At 48.1% G+C, this 19,764-nt stretch overlaps 1 protein-coding gene across 12 annotated transcripts in view; it reads left to right on the top strand.

Moving 5' to 3' along the window:
* The window catches only part of SRGAP2 (SLIT-ROBO Rho GTPase activating protein 2), a 254,501-nt gene extending 234,737 nt beyond the window's left edge, over window positions 1-19,764 (top strand). For 3 of the 12 annotated variants that reach the window (XM_003822926.6, XM_008976531.5, XM_063599687.1), the window contains 6 exons: window positions 1,467-1,691; window positions 5,750-5,829; window positions 8,550-8,730; window positions 10,231-10,377; window positions 13,976-14,300; window positions 16,378-19,764. In XM_003822926.6, coding sequence (XP_003822974.1) covers window positions 1,467-1,691; window positions 5,750-5,829; window positions 8,550-8,730; window positions 10,231-10,377; window positions 13,976-14,300; window positions 16,378-16,761 — 1,342 coding nt within the window. In that variant the 3' untranslated portion in view covers window positions 16,762-19,764. The other 9 variants (XM_014342520.4, XM_034945318.3, XM_063599795.1 and 6 more) reach the window with 5 other exon arrangements.

Raw genomic sequence — 19,764 nt, 5'->3', positions numbered from 1 at the left:
CCTGCAGCACCTCATGCCTCAGTTGTTTTCTCTGAGGTTACCAAGATAATTATCCTCCTGTCCCTCTCCAGTTTTAATTTGACTAGGAAGTAGACTTAGAAACTTCCCCTAGTCTTTTAAATCTCTGCTCTCTTTGAACTCAGGATCCGGGGAAGGATTATACACTTTTAAGAACTCCTGTGAAGCAGTCCAATGAGATTTGTAACCTCCCCCGTTGCTGGCCTCTCCTGCATTTGATTCTAGGCTCTAGAGAACAGTGATTCTCAACTCTTTTTTCCCATCACGTCCATAATACCACTCTTCAAGTCCTGCAGTGATTCGCAAACAGACAGGGGGTACATCTCCAGGAGGGGAGAGAACCACTGAGTCAGAGGGTAATGGGCTTTGTAATGTGAGGCTGGATGAGGGGTACACTACAGAAACAAACTCTGCAATCAGTTCTGAAGAACAGCTACTCAGATGGAGACAGCTGAGTCTCAGGCCTCGTTTCCCAACAGGGGACCTTTGGTTCCTTCTCAGAATCAAATCCTGCCCATGCCTATAAGGGAGACTCCTCAGCAGAGCTCATAGCTCTGCGGGCTGTGTTGGGGAGGTATCCAGAGCTGGCCCAGCCCTCAGTGCCTGGACGGGCAAGGCCCAATGGGACTCATCAGGTGCAGTGGCTCATTGAAGGCCTTGGGTCCTTGGCCAAGGTTGGAGGTGTGGCTGAAACAGCTGCTGGCTGAGAAGGGGAGAGTTCCCAGAATAAATAAATACCCGAGAATGAAGTCAGCCTGCATCCAGAGGAAGCCCGAGCAGAAGCCAAATGGCATGCTGACCTTTTCCTGAATAAATCCTGAATGTAATAATATAGAAGGAGATTATGAACACGAAAAACAATTGCATTCGCTGTTCTAGGAAGAAATTCACTGGCTTGATGGAATACAAAAGCTAATCAGTTGGCTATTTGTTAATAAGTCTAGAGGCTAGAAAGGAATATCCCTAATAATTTGATTATTTTGTTATGCAAGAAGGTACACAATGCACAGTGCCTGTGCCTCTGACCATATCTTTACCAGGGCAGCCTGAGGGTCCCCGTCTGCCCTGGCAGCTTAGTATGTTGGTGTGTAGCAGCCGTATTCAGCTCTGCAGAGTGACATGTTCTCAAGGTCATGTGGCCTTTGATAGATCCGGGGATAGGGATGAGGATGGGGTGGTAAGTAGAATTTGAAATGGGAGCTGGAAAGAGAGAAGGGATCAGAGCTGCAAGCAAGTACCTCTAGTTTGCATTTCCTGAGCTCCTGAATGACCATTCTGGTGGTCAGTCTTCTCCCCAGCTTACTTTCTGGAAAGTCTCTGACACCCAGAAAGGCAGGTGGCAATTTGTGGACCTTCTGCTTTTGCTCTTGGCAGCGCCTCCTGTGATTGTGTTTTCTGGGCATTCATGCGAGAGCTTTCCAGCTTGCCCCCTTTCCCTTCTCCTCCAGTTTATCACAGTTCAGTGAAGAGAACATGATGGACCCCTACAACCTCGCCATCTGCTTCGGGCCCTCGCTAATGTCAGTGCCAGAGGGCCACGACCAGGTGTCCTGCCAAGCCCACGTGAATGAGCTGATCAAAACCATCATCATCCAGCATGAGAACATCTTCCCAAGCCCCAGGGAGCTGGAGGGCCCTGTCTACAGCAGAGGAGGAAGCATGGAGGATTACTGGTAGGGGGGCTTGGGACGGGAGTAGGGGAGGGATTCACTAGCACACACTGGCATGGGAGCCAGATGGCCACACGAAAACCAAAGGGAAACACCCAGATCCTCCCAACTCCTCACTCCCAGGCTGCTAGGGTCTGGGGATGCTATAGGCAGCCCCCACCTCGGCCCCACCCACAGACTAAATGCCACTTCTTGCCACCTCCCTTTTTGATGAGTTCTGAGTGGCAAGGGACTATTCTGAAAGATGTTGACAACATTAATTGTGATACTAATCACTAAGAAAGGACTTTTTATAAAGTTGCATCTAGAAGTGATCTTTATTCATCAACAGTGTCTCTTGGGCTTCTACTCTGTGCTCTGTATTCTGAGAAAAACGATCCTGGGTCCCAGGGAATTCCCTTCCTTTTGGGAAGAGTTTAGATAAAAGGCATAATTTCCTGACCGTGAGTTTGTAAGCTGGCACTTCAGAATGATTTTAGAAATTGTGAAGAGAAAGAAGGGTAAGCCTTGTTTTTGGCAGGTTAGGGACGGTCCTCCCCTGAAGCAGCATTCCATTCTGTGGGGCCAGGTTTTCCATGACCTAGCTTCGGAACAGAGATCTAAAAGGAATCCCTGGGATATATGTTTGCTAGACCCCTCTGTTTGACAAAGAACAAATCACTATTTCTATTTTATGGATGAAGTAGCTGCAACCCAGAAAGGCCAGTGACAGTATTTTAGGCCACTCTAGCGATGGGAATTTAACCCCAATCTCATCTCTTTGTACAGGGTACAGTCCGTTACCCCATGCCACCCGCCATGGTACCATTTACAGCGTCGTTTTTTCACTAAACACAAAGACAACTGCCTCTCTCTTTTAATCCCTAACGTCCCTTACCTCCCCCTCCTCCTCCCCCTCCCTTCTTCCCCTAAATAGTGTTTCAGCCTGAGCTGAAAGCACAAGCCAGCCCAAATCGGATTCTGTCTGAATTCAACATCTGGAACCAATTCGGCCAGCCCCATTGCTATCGACTGAGGTAGGGGAGGACAGGGGAGGTTGTTTACTTAATTAGAGGCCAATTGGTCCACGCTTCTCCCTGACCCCCACAGAACAGCCTCTTGCCCAAGGAGTGAAGAAAGTGGCATTTGTGTTCTGTGAACTTAGTAATACCAGTGACATCCCTGGGTTCATCCCTCTCTGCTGTACTGCAGATTTCAGTGTCTGGGTCCAAGCTGGAGGAACCTATGCTGGCCAGCTGGGAGAGAAAGCTTTTTGTCACCGACAGATGGTTGGTGGTGACTGGGGAGGTTGTTGGTCACTTTAGGTCTCAGCCTACTAGATGATGAGCTCCAGGGAGCTGTCCTTGTGCATATGACTTAGAGCTTTGGTTTTCCCCCTTGCATGAGTGGTGAAAAGCTGTAGAATAGCATTCCCTTCCTTCTAAAGTCAGGCAGAACCTCCGCCCTCACTTCTCAAACATCAAACCACTGCAGGCTCTGGTCCAGTGCCCGGGGCACAGAGACCCCTACAGCCCTGGCCCCTGAGTCCCAGCCCAGTGGGTCAGAGTCCTGGAGGGGTGTGGCTCACGGGGACAGGTGCCTTCCTCCAGTTTCCTCCAAGATATTCTCCCAACCTACCCACCTGTTTCTTGTGCACTCGACATTTATTAGCAGCCTCTGGAAAAACCACAAGATTAGTCAGGGAACATTACTACCGCAGACTGTGTGGGAGGCTAGAAGCACCTGAGGAACAAGAGTCAGCAACCTTGGGTTGAGAGGGACCTTCTAACCGCTGGATTCACACCCACCTGGAAGGCTCATGGCCTCTCCTCTCCCTTCTTTGGGAAGTGAGAGAAGTGCCAGCCCCGGGAGCTAAGGCAGTAAGGAGGTGAGTGAGGGTGGTAGAAGGGGAGATAAAGCACTAAGAAGAGAATGGAGAATGGTCAGGAGACCCAAACAGCCATGGAAAGGAGAGCACCAGGCCACATGGCCTCCCCACAGCTGTGGAGAGGAGAGACAAATCCATTTCACCACACTTTCCAGTCCTGAAACTGGAACCGGTTTTCTAGGACTACCGGCTGGGTGGCATGGTGGACTGCTCCTGAGACCTCAGGTATTTTTGGGTCTGGTGGGTGCACAAGGGCAAAGGCTGGGGATGGAGTGTGTTTCGAGAGAAGTATAGGATTTTAGGGCTAGAAGAGACCTCAGAAAGCATCCTCTTGCCTTTCTCATAAAGCAGTGGTTTTCAAAGTGAGGTCCCTGGACCAACAGCATCTGTGTCACAAAGGACTGGTTAGAAATGCACATTATTTGGCTCCACCCAGACCCAGTGACACAGAAACTCTGAAGATGGGGCAGTGTTTTTTAACAAGCCTTCCATGGCTCGCTGAAGTTTAGAACTGTTGCCTTACTGGCTGGCTGTGTAAATAAACTTGAAGCCCTGAGGGAAAGTTTGCCTTTGAACCTCTCCCCCGCCACCCCCACCATCTCAAAGGTTTCCAGAACATTACAAAAATCATCAGATTCATCAGATGGTTTTTAGCCCTAGAAAAGAGTGAGAAATTGTGCCTACATTTTTTGACAAAGAGGAATCTCCGTTTATATTCTTCTAGAATGTTCTCTGGAGCCTGGGAAACCTCCTTGGAAGTGACTTGCTCTACACAGGACGAGTTCTGAACTGGTCACCCAGTCTTTGAGGAACTTCCCAGGAGTGTAGGATCCATCCCATGGGGAAAGAGGCTGGAGGGTTCCAAGGTGGAAACTGTGCGGCCAGGCTGCCAGGCTGAGTGGGTGATGGTGCTTTCACACAACTGCCTGGAAAGCCTCACCTGTTACTGCCTACTACCAGAGGAAGAACTTTAGAAATGAACAGTTTCTCTACTTTTCAGGAAGTAAGAACTTCCTGGTGCCCATCCTCATGAGTTCTGAAGTCCATGAGCCAGGAGATCAGGAATAGAAATGACTTTCCTAGTAACTTCTCTATCATTTCTTGATTCCTTACACTGGATGATTTTTTTTTTTTTTTTTTTTTAGACAGGATCTTGCTCTGTCACCCAGGCCAGAGTGCAGTGGCATGATCATGGCTCACTGCAGCCTCGACTTCCCAGGCTTAAGCAATCCTCCCACCTCAGCCTCCAGAGTAGCTAGAACCACAGCATGCACACTGGCTTTTTTTTTTTTTCTTTTTTTGTAGAGACAGGGTCTCATTAAGTTGCCCAGGCTGGTCCCAAACTCCTAGACTCAAATGATCCTCCCAAAGTGCTGGGATTACAGGTGTGAGCCATTGTGCCTGACCTACCCTGAATGATTTTAAATTTCATGAATTATTTCAAGAACTTGACCCAGCTTCTCTCCCCTGCCCTCTAACCCATAGCAGGATCCTGCCCTGTAGCCCATAGCAGATTATTCCTCCCCTACTGACTCACCTTCCACTTTTTCACCAGTTCACAGTCTGAACTGCAAAGCAACCTAGAGGCATCAAGCAAAATGAGAAAGAAGGAAAGCAAGTACTATTTATTAAACACCCGCTCTGTGCCAAACTTGTGACTAAATTACTTTATTAAATCCTCACACAGCTGAGGATATAGATCTTTATCTTCAGTATATAGATGAGGCAGCTGAGGCTTAAGGAGATTAAATAACTTGCCCAGGATCACACAGCTACCAAGTATCAGAGCTGCTTTTCGAATCCAGTTTTATCTGATGCTGAAACCCAGTGTTTCCCTTCCACCCTGCTTCGCCCTTGAAAACCAGGAATGAATTCACGTAGAGAATCAGACCTTGAGGAGTTGAGTTGTTCTCTATTTTCTAAAGAATTTAGTTTATACCTTCAAAAGGGCTTCCCTTTGTCTTGGGATATTCTAAGTTCCAAGTAGTCTCAAGTGGTTTTTGTAGCAGGAGCTAGACTGGAAAAACTCTAGAGCTTTGTATTTCATTATAAGCATTTGTCTGTTGTGGGCAGTTAGGATATAGAGAGCATAAGATGGATTCAGTGCCCTCGCGCCAGGGAGGCTGTATGAAGGGGAAGACAAGAATTTTATGAGCACATGTTAATGTCCCTGTCACTCTTGCTTCTGTTGCAGTGATAGCCCTCATGGAGAGACTACCTCGGTTGAAGACTCAACCCAGGATGTGACCGCAGAGCACCACACGAGCGATGACGGTACGAGGCCCTGCTTCCTGGTCAGTGGGGACGCCAGGGATGAGGCAGAAGGAAGTGATTATATATCCTGTGCATCTGATGAACCTGTCTGCCCAGCGGTCCCCTGAGGACAGGCAGAGAGCTCCCTGTCTCAATTTCATTCCATTCCTTCCTTGGAGAGGTAGCCCACCTTCTCAAATAGAATCGCTCGTATTAAACCAGAGGTGAAGAACTAGGCCTTTCATAGCCCTTCAACCTTCTTGCTCCACCTCCCAGCTCCTTGTCTGGCCTGAGTGCAGCATGATGTTGGTCCCTTATCATAGCCTAGACTCCTGCCAGACAGCTGGAGAACAAAGTGAAGGAAAGTACATTTGAAAAACAGTAAACAATTGGGTGTGGTGGCTCACGCCTGTAATCCCAGCACTGGGAGGCCCAGGCGGGAGGATCACTTGAGTTCAAGAATTCAAGACCAGCCTAGGCAACATAGCCAGACCCTGTCTCTTAAAAAAAAAAAAATAGCCTGGCATGGTGGTGTGCAGCATCCCTGTAGTGCCAGCTACTTGGGAGGCTGAGGTAGGAAGATCCCTTAAGCCCAGGAGTTCAAGGCCGCAACAAGCTATGATTGTGCTACAGTACTCCAGCCTGGGTGAGAGAGTGAGACCTTGTCTAAAAAAAAAAAAAAAAAATTAAGCCTGGGGTGGGAAATAGCAGAGCTGGTTGCCCAGAACCCAATAGAAGCAAGCCAGAGGGAGTGGGAATGAGGATGCAGAAACCACATGCTTTCACGCCTACCGACTGGAAAAACTGACCCTTTCCAAAGTACAGACATGCGAGTGCCGAGCAGCCTGGTGGGCGTGCATCAAGGGGAGGAATGCTCAGCTGTCATCCTCAGGCCCCTCAGCAGTGCCCATGCTTTATGAGGGTCTGTCCAGCCAGCACATTTCCCCCACTTCCAACAGCTCCACACCTCCTCTGGATCACATGGGCTCTGGAAGTCTCAGCAGCTGACAAGGGGCCTCAGAATTTTCTGGGCACAAGAATGAAATGGCAACAGTCTGTGGAGTTTTCCCTGTTCCCTGCCTTGCTGGGAATTCTGCAATTCTAGGCCAGCTTTTAAAGGAGAAAAAAAAAATAGGACTGCTTATTTAGATCCTGATGTCATAAGGATCCATATGATCATTTGCTACATTCGAGGAGGGGAGTAGGTGAACTAGGAAAATGAGTAGTGGGTTAGAGCCTACCTCGTGGCCAGCTCTGCTAGAGGCTTTATATATGTTATCTCTTAATCTGTAGTGAAAAAGATATGGCCGCTATATTACAGTTGAGAAAATGCAGGTCAGGGAGGTCGAGTAACGTACCCGAGGCTATAGAGAACTGAGGTGGGTATATTTAGACAGGCCTTCTCTGACCGGCCTCCTATAGTGAAATCTCCAACCCCTCCTGTGCAGGAGCAGACCCACCAGCTAGGGCCGTCTAGGCATGGTCTTATTTTTAAGCAGCCTTTCTCTCTGCTTCCCAGAATAGCCGACTTTCATCTCAGGTTCCAGCTTTCTGGGAGCCTTCTCTTTGCTCTTTGATCTCTACCTGCAGCCTAGCACAGACGAAGATAATGATAACAATAAGTCATGCACACATACCACTTACTATGGGCCGGACACTGTTCTAAGCACTTTTACAAATTGTAATTCATTGACTCTTCATAACAACTTCATGAAAAAGACACGATTATTAATCTCCATGTTACAGATGAGGAGACAGAAGCCCACACAAAAATAAAGATAGATTGCATTCGTAAACCCCTTTTACTTTTTTAGATTACTTTCATGTGCATTTTTTTCATAGGTTGGTCACAAAATATATTTTCATATTTTGCTCCTTGGAAAGTTGATTGGGCAAGTTATTTTCTCTTTATAGAGAGACAGAAAGCTCACATTCTACTTACTAGGGGGAATGGATAACATAAAATATTTAGAATACATGTATGTATTCTAAAAAATGTATGATACATTTTCTACAATTACTGGAATTATTATATAATTAGAAAAGAAATAATGCTTAAAAATATAGTATGGCAAGTTTGATGATAGACGTCAAAGCATGAAGATCTTTGGAAACACCAAAGAAGTTACTGTAGAAAGCAGGGGATGCGGTCGGGCGCGTGGCTCACGCCTGTAATCCCAGCACTTTGGGAGGCCGAGGCAGGCAGATCACGAGGTCAGGAGATCAAGACCATCCTGGCTAACATGGTGAAACCCTGTCTATTAATAATACAAAAAATTAGCTGGGCGTGGTGGCACACGTCTGTAGTCCCAGCTACTTGGGAGGCTGAGGCAGGAGAATCGCATAAACCCGGGAGGCAGAGGTTGCAGTGAGCCAAGATCGAGCCACTGCACTCCAGCCTGAGCGACAGAGTAAGACTCCGTCCCCCCAAAAAAAAAAAAAAAAAAAGCAGGGGATGCTTGAGTTGTGTTTTGATGTGCTTCATCAGGCAGATAAGAGAGAAGAAGATTCCTGGTGGAGGGAACAGTGTGAGCAAAGGCAGGTAAAAGGTGATACCAGTACTTTCAGGATAATGGTACAGTCTGCGTGAGAATTACTTGCTTTATAGATCATCCATGGCTTCGTTTTCCCACTAAGTAATTTCCTACCACTGTAAGTTCAGCTAATTCAGCTTTTCCACCCAGTTTCCTGAGTCTGCAGGTCCCAAGAACATGTGTTTACTTCTTTTCCACCCTTCTCAGAATGTGAGCCCATCGAGGCCATTGCCAAGTTTGACTACGTGGGCCGGACAGCCCGAGAGCTGTCCTTTAAGAAGGGAGCATCCCTGCTGCTTTACCAGCGGGCTTCCGACGACTGGTGGGAAGGCCGGCACAATGGCATCGACGGACTCATCCCCCATCAGTACATCGTGGTCCAAGACACGTACGTTGGGCCCATGGCATCTTTGGGGGTGGTCCCCAGCTGCTCTATGGGAGTGAGACTTCATTTCTGGAGCCATAGGACTATGAGGGAGGCCAACCCCTGGGGGGTCCAGTGCAGTCCTGAGGCTCACACAGTTCCTTGAAGAGCACCCCCCCCCCCGCCCCCCGCCCCACTCCCTGCACTCAGTGGAGAATTTTTTTAAATCTCTCCACTATCTGTGCCCCCTGCAAATCACCCCCTAATCCAGTCATTTTAGAAACCTGCCAGCCAGCCAGCACTCATCCATATTTATACCTGATGAGTGATAACAAGGGGTTTTTATTTGACCACCTATATTTCTTTTCTCGAAAGATCAGGCTGGGAAAACATTTTTGTTTCTCTCTTTTTTTTTTAAACAACTATGTTCACCCCAACCTGTTGAGCCACTCTTCCACTTGCAAATTAAAATGACTGGTTTTCTAGGAGAAATCCGGCTTAAGCAGCCTTATGGAAGTGACCTAGTTCATTTAACTGAGATGAGGTTGATATAGGGTAAGATGGGGGAAGGAGGGAAAAGGGTGTCAAGGAACAAAGGAAACCTGAACTGGTCCCAGAGAGATCTCATCTGATAGGCTGTTGGTTGATTCTCGCACTTTGAAGCAGTTGTCCCGTGGGCCCACCCAAGCCTGCCCCCTGTCCCTTTGCCCTGTCTCTGTCCCCAGCTCCCCTCCCTTGGATACGATGCTGTCAGTGTTTTTAGTCCTTCCCTTAATATTATTTTTTAAAGGTTGATATCCTGAGTGAGTCTGCACCCTCCCAGCCTCTTCCCGGCTCGTTCTGCAGGGAAATCCTCCCTCTGTTGATAGCATCGCAAACCTGGTGGCAATCTGTGCGTGGACAGGACCCTCCCAAATTTAGCATTATGACTTCACCACAGGATCAAGAGAAGATGAATTGTGGGGGAGAAGGGGCTTTCTTTGTCATCAGTAGCCAGAGGGGCCAGGAGAGCAGTGGAGAGACCTGGGACCAGCTTGGATGCTCTGAGCGGGGCTAGAGGCGCTACGACAGTGTGTGGCGGTGTCCTGCCATGACGCCGCCGTCTCCAGAGCCACCACACAGTTGACTGTCCTTACCCGGCAGTGCTCAGGACCTCAGCCGATAAACCACAACCTGGACTTGCCGCCTCCTTCTCCAGGAGGCCGCCCCAGCACGGCCTCCCCAGGAAGCAGCATGGGGTAGAAGGCAGATGCCTCGAATCCAGGTGTCCCCTAGCCACGCTTTCCTGAGGAGCTGAGGAGCCCGCAGAACTCAGCGGATTATTTATTTTTATTTAAACGACCCTTCAAAGGCCCTTAGGTTTCCTTGCCTCTGCTCACAGAACTAGTCCAGCCAGGTGTCGCTGCTGCCTCAGAGCTGTGTGGGGTCGCGTGTATGTCGGGGGGCCATCTTGCCGATTTAACACTGCTTTTTGTGTTGTTGTTGTTTTCCCTCCTCCCTGCCTGCCTGCCCCTTCTCCCCCAGCGAGGACGGTGTCGTGGAGAGGTCCAGCCCCAAGTCTGAGATTGAGGTCATTTCTGAGCCACCTGAAGAAAAGGTGACAGCCAGAGCGGGGGCCAGCTGTCCCAGTGGGGGTCATGTAGCCGATATTTATCTTGCAAACATCAACAAGTAAGCTCTGCTTTTCATTTTCTGCTCCCCTGAATGACTTGCAACACCCAGCCTCACCCTCTGGCCTAACCCCCATCTCCATTCCTGTGCTGCACGTAGGGCTCCCAGCTCCCCCAGCCTAACAGTTTGCATGTGGTCATTGCTGCTGCAAGGCGGACAGGGCTGAGGATGCTGCTACAAGCCTCGGGGCAGGTCCAGGTCTCCAGCTAGCTGCCCTCGTGCTGTGGAAGGGTGCTTTACTGTGTGTTCCCGCAGTGTCTGTCCACCCAGACCTTTGTGGCAGTCTTACAGCTAAAACTTTGACCAAAGCTTTGGTCACTTTATGCAACCTGGTTTTGTACTGTTTCTCAGAGGTGCCTTCTTTTTTCCAATCCATACTCAAATAATAGTCTTTGATGTCTGTCTTCCTTGACCCATGTTCGTGCAAAGATTCAGAGTCTGTGTGTGGCTTCTACTAGGCTGATGTTACACCAGGTGGGTTTATTGAGATATCATGTGTCTGTTCCTCCCCCTGTCCTGCATTCACTCCTGTGGAGGAAAGGAGGCCACGATGTCCCCAAGGAAAGCTTTGTCCTGAGCTCTTCATTCATTGGCTAACCCCTAGCTCCCTTTTCTTCTGCCCTTTCACACCAGGAGAAATAATTTTCCATTTTGTTCCTATTGCTTTGGCCTTTTGTATTATTCCACCCCCTTAGTCCCTTTGCAGATCCCCACTCCTGCTCAGCAGGCTCTTACCTCTGACCCCCAGCTTTCATTGTGGCTGTTAGCAACATCCTGGGGTTTAAACTCCACCCACGCCCGACCTGGCTGTCTAGAGGGATTCTACGCCTGCGTGCTGCCGCCTCCCCAAGAGGCATTCAGGTTATTGGAGAACTAATCTCATCTCAAGGGGCCAGACACCAAGTCCCAAAGCCTACAGACCTCTTTCCGCCAGACCCTGAAACCTGGCCCCGTGCCAGCAGGATGACAAGCCCCAGGGCGCTCCTGATGAATATGGATTGGAGATGATGTACAGTTTTTATTCCCCTCTGGCTTTTGAGGAATGAAATGATTTGCACTTTGAAAACCTGTTAACCGTAGCCTCTGGACACTGAGACTGGAAGGAGAATAAAGGATGCTTGTTGTTTTTAAACTATACCAGGTTTCCCAGATCTCTTGGCTTTTTTCCACCCAGACGGTAGCAGGGGGAGTGGTTGGGGCACGTGGCTCTTTTCCATCTCTTTCACCCTCAAGTTAGTAAAGTCGTTTATTCAGATCACTTACTCAGTGTAGTTATAATTTAATTCAGACCAGTTAAAAAAAAATTGAGAAGTTTCTGTTTCCCTCCAGCACACTGCCCTGCTGGGAGGGCAAGCCAATATCAAGTAACTGTGGGCTAATCACATTTTTTTCCTTATTTACAATTCTGTGTTAAATTATAACCCTACAATCAAAAGGTCGTGATCCTATAATTAACTCAGAAACCAAGGTGGGGTTGGTGGAGGAAGAGTTAGATAATTAGTTAAGTACATATTTTTAAGCCATCATATATTTGATGCCATTTGTGCATAGAAATTGTAGAGAGTAATAACTGAAATGGTAAACAAAAGAAGAAAAAAAAAGAGTATCTGTAGACAGTTAAGGTGCTTCCCTTGAACTCCTTGTTTGCTGGTGTCAGGAGTCTTGGGATGGGGTTCTTGGAGGACAAGCCTCATCACCTGGTGGGTGGGTGAGCGGCGGCCCCTGGGCATGTCTGGCCCTTAGGAGTGAGTCGGCCTTTGAGTCTTACCTCCTGCCCCCCACACCACTCCTCCTCCCAAATTCCTTGAGTTTCCTGAGTGCCCAGGTTCTCTCTCGCCCCTGGGCCCTCACGCCTGCTGTCTCCTCACCTGGTCACCTCCTCATCTCCCTTCAAGACTCAGTCCAAAGACTTAGCTCTTTGGGGAAGCCATTCTGACATCCCTGAGTTCCCCAGGCTGAGTGAGGTGCCCTTATGCTGCATTCCAAAGGCACTTTGAATACCTTTTGGTACTCACGCTTCACTCAGATCCCCCACCAGATTGAGCTCCTTGAACCCAGGAACTGTATCTTCCTTTTCTTTACATCCCCAGGGCCTAGCCTGGGACGTGGCACACCACAGCCACCCCATAAGTCTGTCTTCTCAGCAGTTTCAGCCCATGAGTCAGCCATCCTCAAGCAGAAAAAGGAAATCAGCAAAGAGCTATTAGGGTGTGGCACTTCCATTTAATTCTACACATTTATTAAGTATCTACTGTTGTGCCAAGCACTGCTGGTGTTTATTCAGAGATAAAAAAGACGAGGTCCCTGATCTCAGAGCTCACAGTCTGGCAAGGTAAAGACCCTATGGACAGGTAACTGACAGGTAGCATCAGATGCTCTGAAGGTACAGAGGAGGGAGGGGTCCATTCTTCCTGCAACTGGAGTTAGTGGTGCAGTGGTGCCAGTGCAGTTGGAGTTAGTGGTGCTAGAGAAATCCTTGCAGAGAGGGGGTTCATTTCAGCAGGGTCTTAGAAGACTCTGAGAACATCCTTTTTCCACTCGAGAGCAGCTGAGTCACAAGCCTAAAACTGCCGAGTGGACAGACTCACGGAGTGACTGATACATGCCAGGTCCTGGGCCAGGCCCTGCAGGTAGAAAGATGAGGAAGACCTCAGCAGTGAACAGGACTAGGACTGGCTTAGAGCACTGTCCCCACCTCACAGACCAGCTCCTTATCTTCAGAGTCTGACCCCTTCCCTCCTTCCACCTCAACTCCTGCCTCAGCCCCCATCTCTCTTAGATTCAAGATCAGAGCTGTTCAGCAGCCATCCAAATCAGAAGTTTCATTGCCTCTTAGATTAGACCTTTTCAGATCTGATTCCAAGACAAAATGAAATTATCCAGCAGCAGGCAACACCCATGTAACTAGGATTCTGCCAAGCCATTTTGTCTGAGAGCCCTAAGTGGTCTGAAACAAATTCGCCCAGATCCAGGGTTCAGCCCAGTGCTGGGTGACTTGGGAGTCATGTAGAGGTATTTCCACACTAAGAAAACGCACAAACTGGGCCCCAACTCTGCAGTGTTGCTGCCTCTTGAAAACTATTCTGCTCCATGCCTACAGAATAAGCAACAACAGCCTCTTGCCAGAGCCCAAAACAGTTACAGTCTTTTTGGAAAAAGAGACATGATAAAATTTAGAAAAGTTAACTATCCTCTTACCAGCAATCTTGACCTCTTTGGTGATGGTGAGACTTCTTCTCCTACCTGGGGCCTTAGGTTTCTGTTCATGGCAGGTCACAGAAGGGGCCTTTCCATGAATCTCTTTCCCATTAGAAACTTTCGCTTAATCAGACATTTTTTCTGACAGCAACTTACGTCTTGACAACACAAAGCCTGTGACCACCAAGTAAGTATCCATTTCTCCTTCGCCCAGCTTGGGGGTGGCAAGGGAATGAAGACATGGAGAATGCAAGAGAAGATGAAGCCGAGGAGAGAACGAGTTCTGTGTCCCTCTCCTTCTGAAGTCCCTGGGTGCCAACATCTGCCCCCTCCCACTTATCCTAGCTTCCTTGGAGCCAGGGCTCCCTGATCACACTGCCCTTTCTGTTTGTGATTGAAGGCAAAGGAAGCGTCCAGAATCTGGGAGCATCCGGAAAACTTTTCGGAGTGACAGCCATGGGCTGAGCAGTTCCCTGACTGACTCCTCCTCCCCAGGGGTGGGGGCTAGCTGCCGCCCATCCTCCCAGCCCATCATGAGCCAGAGCCTCCCCAAAGAAGGGCCAGATAAGTGTTCCATCAGTGGGCACGGGAGCCTCAACTCCATCAGCCGCCACTCATCCCTGAAGAATCGGCTGGATAGTCCACAGATCCGGAAGACTGCCACAGCGGGAAGGTCAAAAAGCTTCAATAACCATCGGCCCATGGACCCTGAGGTCATTGCTCAGGTAACTGTGGGCTCCTGGACAGACAGCATGAGTCTACATTCATCACTACCACTTAGTGCCACCCACCTAATTATGACAGGACTTGAAACAGAATGATTATTTTGTATGTGATATACTGAGTATATGTCCACTCTGGACATGTGGACCCGAAAAGACAGCTTAATAAGTGGTCTGCCTGTCCCTCTCTCCCCAGGAAGAACCTAAAGACAGAATAAAAGAAGCCTAGCTTCTTGCTCATACACTGGCTATTAGGAAGGCTGTTGTAATTTTTAAAGCCGGTATTAAGAGTATTTTGAAAGCCCAAGTTTTGAGTCTAAAGACCTTGGTAGACTTTAGTGAAACTGCCCGACTGTTGAGGCTCAGGTGTAATCCTGGCCACATGTTTATATTGCTGTGCCCATCACCATCATCCCAATTCCTAAGGCTAGTCTCTGGTACCGAATGGGTAGATGATCAATTAAGAACCTGCACCTGGTCTTAAAGACCTAAAAAATACTCTGGCTGCAGAGAGCTCTGGTAACCAAAAGGATTTGCAGCCCAAGCCTCCAGAGGCTATGGAGATGAGCTCCCTGGTTGCAGGGTCTTCCTTCTGTGTATGCACCGCACTGATGACTCTCTGTTTTCCATGAAATATTAGAGATCCAACCCCACCTCTAAAAATCCGACTACCGGGGCCACTCCAAGCAGTTCACTCAGACGTCTCTCCCAACTATATAATTTTCATTAGACCAGGTAGGAACTAAGGGCTTATTGTTGCCTTCTTATCTCAACTGAGTTGAGATTCTCCTTACCCCATCTTCCAGGGGGTGATAGAGGCTGGGCATGGTCTCTCTTGGCTTAATTGTGGTTCTCTGCTTACGGAGATGTACCTGGCAAGCCCAGTATTGAGCTACAGGCCTGAGATGTCTTGCTTTGCTAGCCTTCTATTCTGTGCCTCTATTTAAGCTCTTGGCTGCAATCTGCCTTGCACTACGGGAATCCTCCCAGCTCCCTCCTTGGCCAGGTGTTAATAGGAATGTCAGGAAAGGTAGACAGCTGGGACAGACTAGCTGTAGAGTGCGACTGAGGAGGGAGATGGAGTTCTTCCTGAGCATTTTAAAGGTTTGAGAATGTCATAGAACTGAATCACTGTGAACAGAAAGCAGGCATCGGTCTGTACGACAAAGAAACCTTAACCAAAGGCCTTCGCTTGGAATGTGTAAAATCTTTCCATGTGAACCTAATCCCAAGAAGAAATCCTGTGGTAGTTTGGGGGTGCCAGACACAGGTTTATGGGGAAGGAGCGGGGAGCTGGGAAGTCTCACTGGAAGGCAGCTGGCTTGCATACAAAGGTTCTTTGGTTCTGCCTTGAGTCCCTGGGCTAGGACTGCTGTTGGCTAAAGAGCTAGAGTGTTCCATTGATTTGCAGGCAATTGATTCACCTATGTGGGCTTTGGCTCCCCTTCCTGGTCATTCTTTGGTCCCCTTGGTGGTGATGGCTGGAAGGAAATGGTTTCAAATTGGACACTGCCCTGAGTTGGGGAGGAGGGGCGGGGGGAGGCGTATTGGGCTCCTGAAACTTTCCTCAGCCCCTGAGGAGGAAGGACTAACCCTCTTCACCTTTGGCCTTGAAGTCCAAGAGAATAAAGATCATACATCATCTCTACCACTTTTTAAAAAAGTGTTTATTATGTACAATTTCAAACCTACCCAAAAGCAGACAGAACTGGATAACAAATCCCCACGTACTCATCACCAAACTCCTGGCCATTCTTACTTTGTCCGTGTTTCTCTTCCCCACTAGATTATATGTCACTTCGTCGATAAGTATTTCAATATCTATCTCTAAAACCTAGGGTCTCTAAAAAAAATCAATTACTTTTTCTAAAGGAAAAAAAAAATCTCATGACAGTGAAAATCCCTCCATCCCCCTTTCCCCACTTTCTGAGCATTCATATGTTCAAGGATTTAGGCCAAGTACAATAATCTGGACATCTTACGGTCAATTTCTTCATGCCTTGGCCTGTGTTGTTGAAACCGGCTCCTTGGGGAATTCTCCCCTCATTTGCCTCACCTCCTCCTTTTTCCTGTTTTGCAGGATATTGAGGCAACAATGAACTCGGCCCTGAATGAGCTACGGGAGCTAGAACGGCAGAGCAGTGTCAAACACACCCCTGACGTGGTTCTGGACACCTTGGAGCCCCTCAAAACCTCCCCAGTGGTGGCCCCCACGTCGGAGCCCTCCAGCCCTCTGCACACCCAGCTCCTCAAGGACCCCGAGCCCGCCTTCCAGCGTAGCGCCAGTACTGCTGGGGACATCGCCTGCGCCTTCCGGCCTGTCAAGTCTGTCAAGATGGCTGCCCCGGTCAAACCACCAGCCACACGGCCCAAGCCCACTGTCTTCCCCAAAACAAATGCCACTAGCCCTGGTGTCAACTCATCAACTTCCCCACAGTCTACTGACAAGTCTTGTACTGTCTGAGGGATAATAATTTAATTGTTCTAGACAAGGGGACTATAGGGACTGACTGTTATTAAAATCTTCCTATTTAACTAGCTTGGGGACTTCAGTTGAAAATTAGGTTCTAAGTTGTTCTTGCAGGAATTAGCCTCCCCGTCTCCCAAAACCTTGAGAATGAAGCCCTTGGTATCGCCTCTCCCTTCCCACTGCCCTCTGCTTCCCCCAGTCGTCCTAATTCAGCCAGCTGCAGTCCGTACCGTTCTTAGGTTAGCCAGAGACAGGTTTTCATTATCAGGTCACTGTGAAATCTGGTAAGGCAGTCCTGAGGACATGGGCTCAAGTCTCAGTCCCCTCAGACCACGGTGATGCCTTGACCAGATGGTTGGCTACTGCCATCCAGCTTTCAGTGGCATCTTGTTTTGGGAACTGATTATAGAGAATCATATATAGTCCAGTCTTCATTTTACATACACACACATATTTTACACACACACATTTTACACACACACACACACATACACATGTTTTTCTAGTCTCTGGCATGTGTAGCCTCTCCTGGTCATAGACCAGTCTCTTTGTAAGTTATTGTGGCAGTTCACACAGTAGCCACCAGGGGTCTCTGTTTCCATTACAAACTTTGTTCTGTCTGGGCCAGAGAACCTAGCCTTTGAAATCTCTCCATCATATGAAACATAACGGGATGGGACAATCCCGTAACCTGTTTGGGGTTGGGGGCTTTCTCTCTGTGTTCTTTCCATTGATGTGAATTGGTCATTGGTGTTTGCTCTTGCTCTCCTCCATCCCCTAGAAGTACACCCCCGTCTTATAAAGGAGCTTTTAAAGTTTTTCTGAATGTATAGACATTTCTCGGGTTCCTACCTTTGTCTCTGATGGACCATTTTCCATTTAAGACATTTTCCTGTATAAGACAGTTTCATAGCTGGTTCCTTTTAGGGTAAAGAGTCTTAAGAGAGTTTTATTGTGTCTATGGCAGGTTTGGAAAAGGTAAGAAATGGGTCCTTTTTCCTCCTAATGTTTTTGGCACTTAAAACATAAAATTCATTATCCTATTAAAAAATTAAATTCAGCTTTGCTAATCCAGAAATTGTTCCCAAATGAAAACTTGTTTTAAGTCCACCCCTTAGTTTGGTTATTTTACAAGGTCTCTCTTCAGGGACCAACAGGGGCTTAGAGAGCCTTAGTTAGATTAAAGGGAGACCCTACCTCTTAAAACCAGTTTTCATTTATGCAAACAAGGACAATTAAGGGAACCCTGACCCCACAGGCTCTCAAGTCTTCCCAAGGCCAGAATCGAAAGAAAATTAAAATTTGAATGCTGAATATTTTGGCTCTACTCTGGCCTTTTTTCTGGTTCCCTTCCAAAATGCACAAATCATACCCTTGTCTGCTCCAATTCAGTCTCCAAACCTGGTGCCCATGGTCCTGGCCCCCCTAGCATCATGCTGTCCCAGGAGTACCAGGACCAGACACATCCACAGCCAGGCTCATGGGTCTCAGACAGCAACTTGAGTTAAAGCTGAAACTCATCCTTCTTCTCTGTGTTTTCTGGTTTAAAAGCTGCACTTATATTTTAGCCTTATTATTTTCTGTAGTTCCGGAGAGATGGTGGGTTGCCATTCTGGTAGGAAAATCTGAGTTTTCTTATCTTTGACCTAGAAGAGATTCTTTTTGGACCAACCTGCGAAATTGGTAGTTAGATCTATGGAAAGTGGTAGGATTTTTTTTTTTTTAATCCTGTGCAAAGGAAAAGAGGTGCTTTGTGGGAAATCACTAATGAGAAGGCTAACCTGCAGCACCAGAGAAACCTTTCCAAGTGCTAGGCGGGAGAACTGAAGAACTCTTTCAGTGAAGTGAGTCAGCCTAGAAGAGGCAACCCACAGTCTTGGTTTTTGTTGCTGTTTCCTGACCTGTTCTTGCCTGTCACCTGGGCCTACACAGGTCCCGAGCCAACGGGGCTTTCATACCCAAGGATCTGTTTCCTTGCTGAAAATGAAACCCTATCTTTCACTTTACATTCCTTTCAATCCAACTGATCAAAACTGGTACCCACACTTGCCCTTTCTCCCTCTCTCCAGCACACTCCCCTCTAAGAAAGTAAAAGCAAAGCTTTCTTAATGGCAACGCTTTGGGCCTGTTCTGTTGCTCCTGCCTTATTTCTCTTTCAACCCTGTACATGACTCGTGTTCACCATCCCCTTGATCAGTGTCCATCCGCGCTAATTTGCATCATGAACTGAACAGTGTGTGAGTGGTCACCTACTAAACCCAGCTCTGGGGGCAGAGCTGTCTTCCCCATCTCTGGTGCTCCTAACACCTGTGAGATGGTCCTGTCGAGAGGACTAGGAACCGATAGGAGGAGAGTCCTTCTCGGCAGAGCTCACTGCAAACAACTGGAATTGAGGTTGCACACTGTGATTTTTACACCGAAAAGCCAAAAGGAGCTGGCCATCCAGGGCCGAGGGAGACCAGCCTTCCTCAGCTATGCTTGCCGAAACCAGCATGATGCTTCAAAGAGCCCTGCTCCACCCCTCATGGCATGGATCCTTTTCCTGGTGTGGACTCTGAAGGGTCAGTCTTCGGGGAAGAGAGGTGGGGTGGGGCTACTAGCATCCCAATTTAGAAAATAGAGGAGTTTGTAGCCAGCAGCCTGTAAACTGGAAACACTGGTCTCAGCCAACCTCCTCAGGGCGCCCTGGCTTCTCCCCAAGGAGATGAGGAGCGGTGATGCCAGCACCGGGATGCGCAGAGCACTGGAAGGGCTGGTGCAGATCTACTTCCCGTGCAGAAGAGAAGTCACATCTTCCAGGGAATCGCAATGTTGTGGCGTCTGACTTGTATGTCACATTTGTGTAAAATGGTATATTCTTTAAAATAGTGTTGATAACTGGAATATTGTATGTATGCTTGGAGATGCTTTGTGTGAACCTAAGACTGTCACTCAACAGATGTTGGATTGGGGAAAATCCAAAGCACAACTTCAAAATAAAATACATTTTTAGGTTTC

Source organism: Pan paniscus, chromosome 1 (assembly GCF_029289425.2).
Source record: "Pan paniscus chromosome 1, NHGRI_mPanPan1-v2.0_pri, whole genome shotgun sequence".
Lineage (NCBI taxonomy): Eukaryota > Metazoa > Chordata > Mammalia > Primates > Hominidae > Pan > Pan paniscus.
This window is presented reverse-complemented; position numbering and strand designations above follow the sequence as displayed.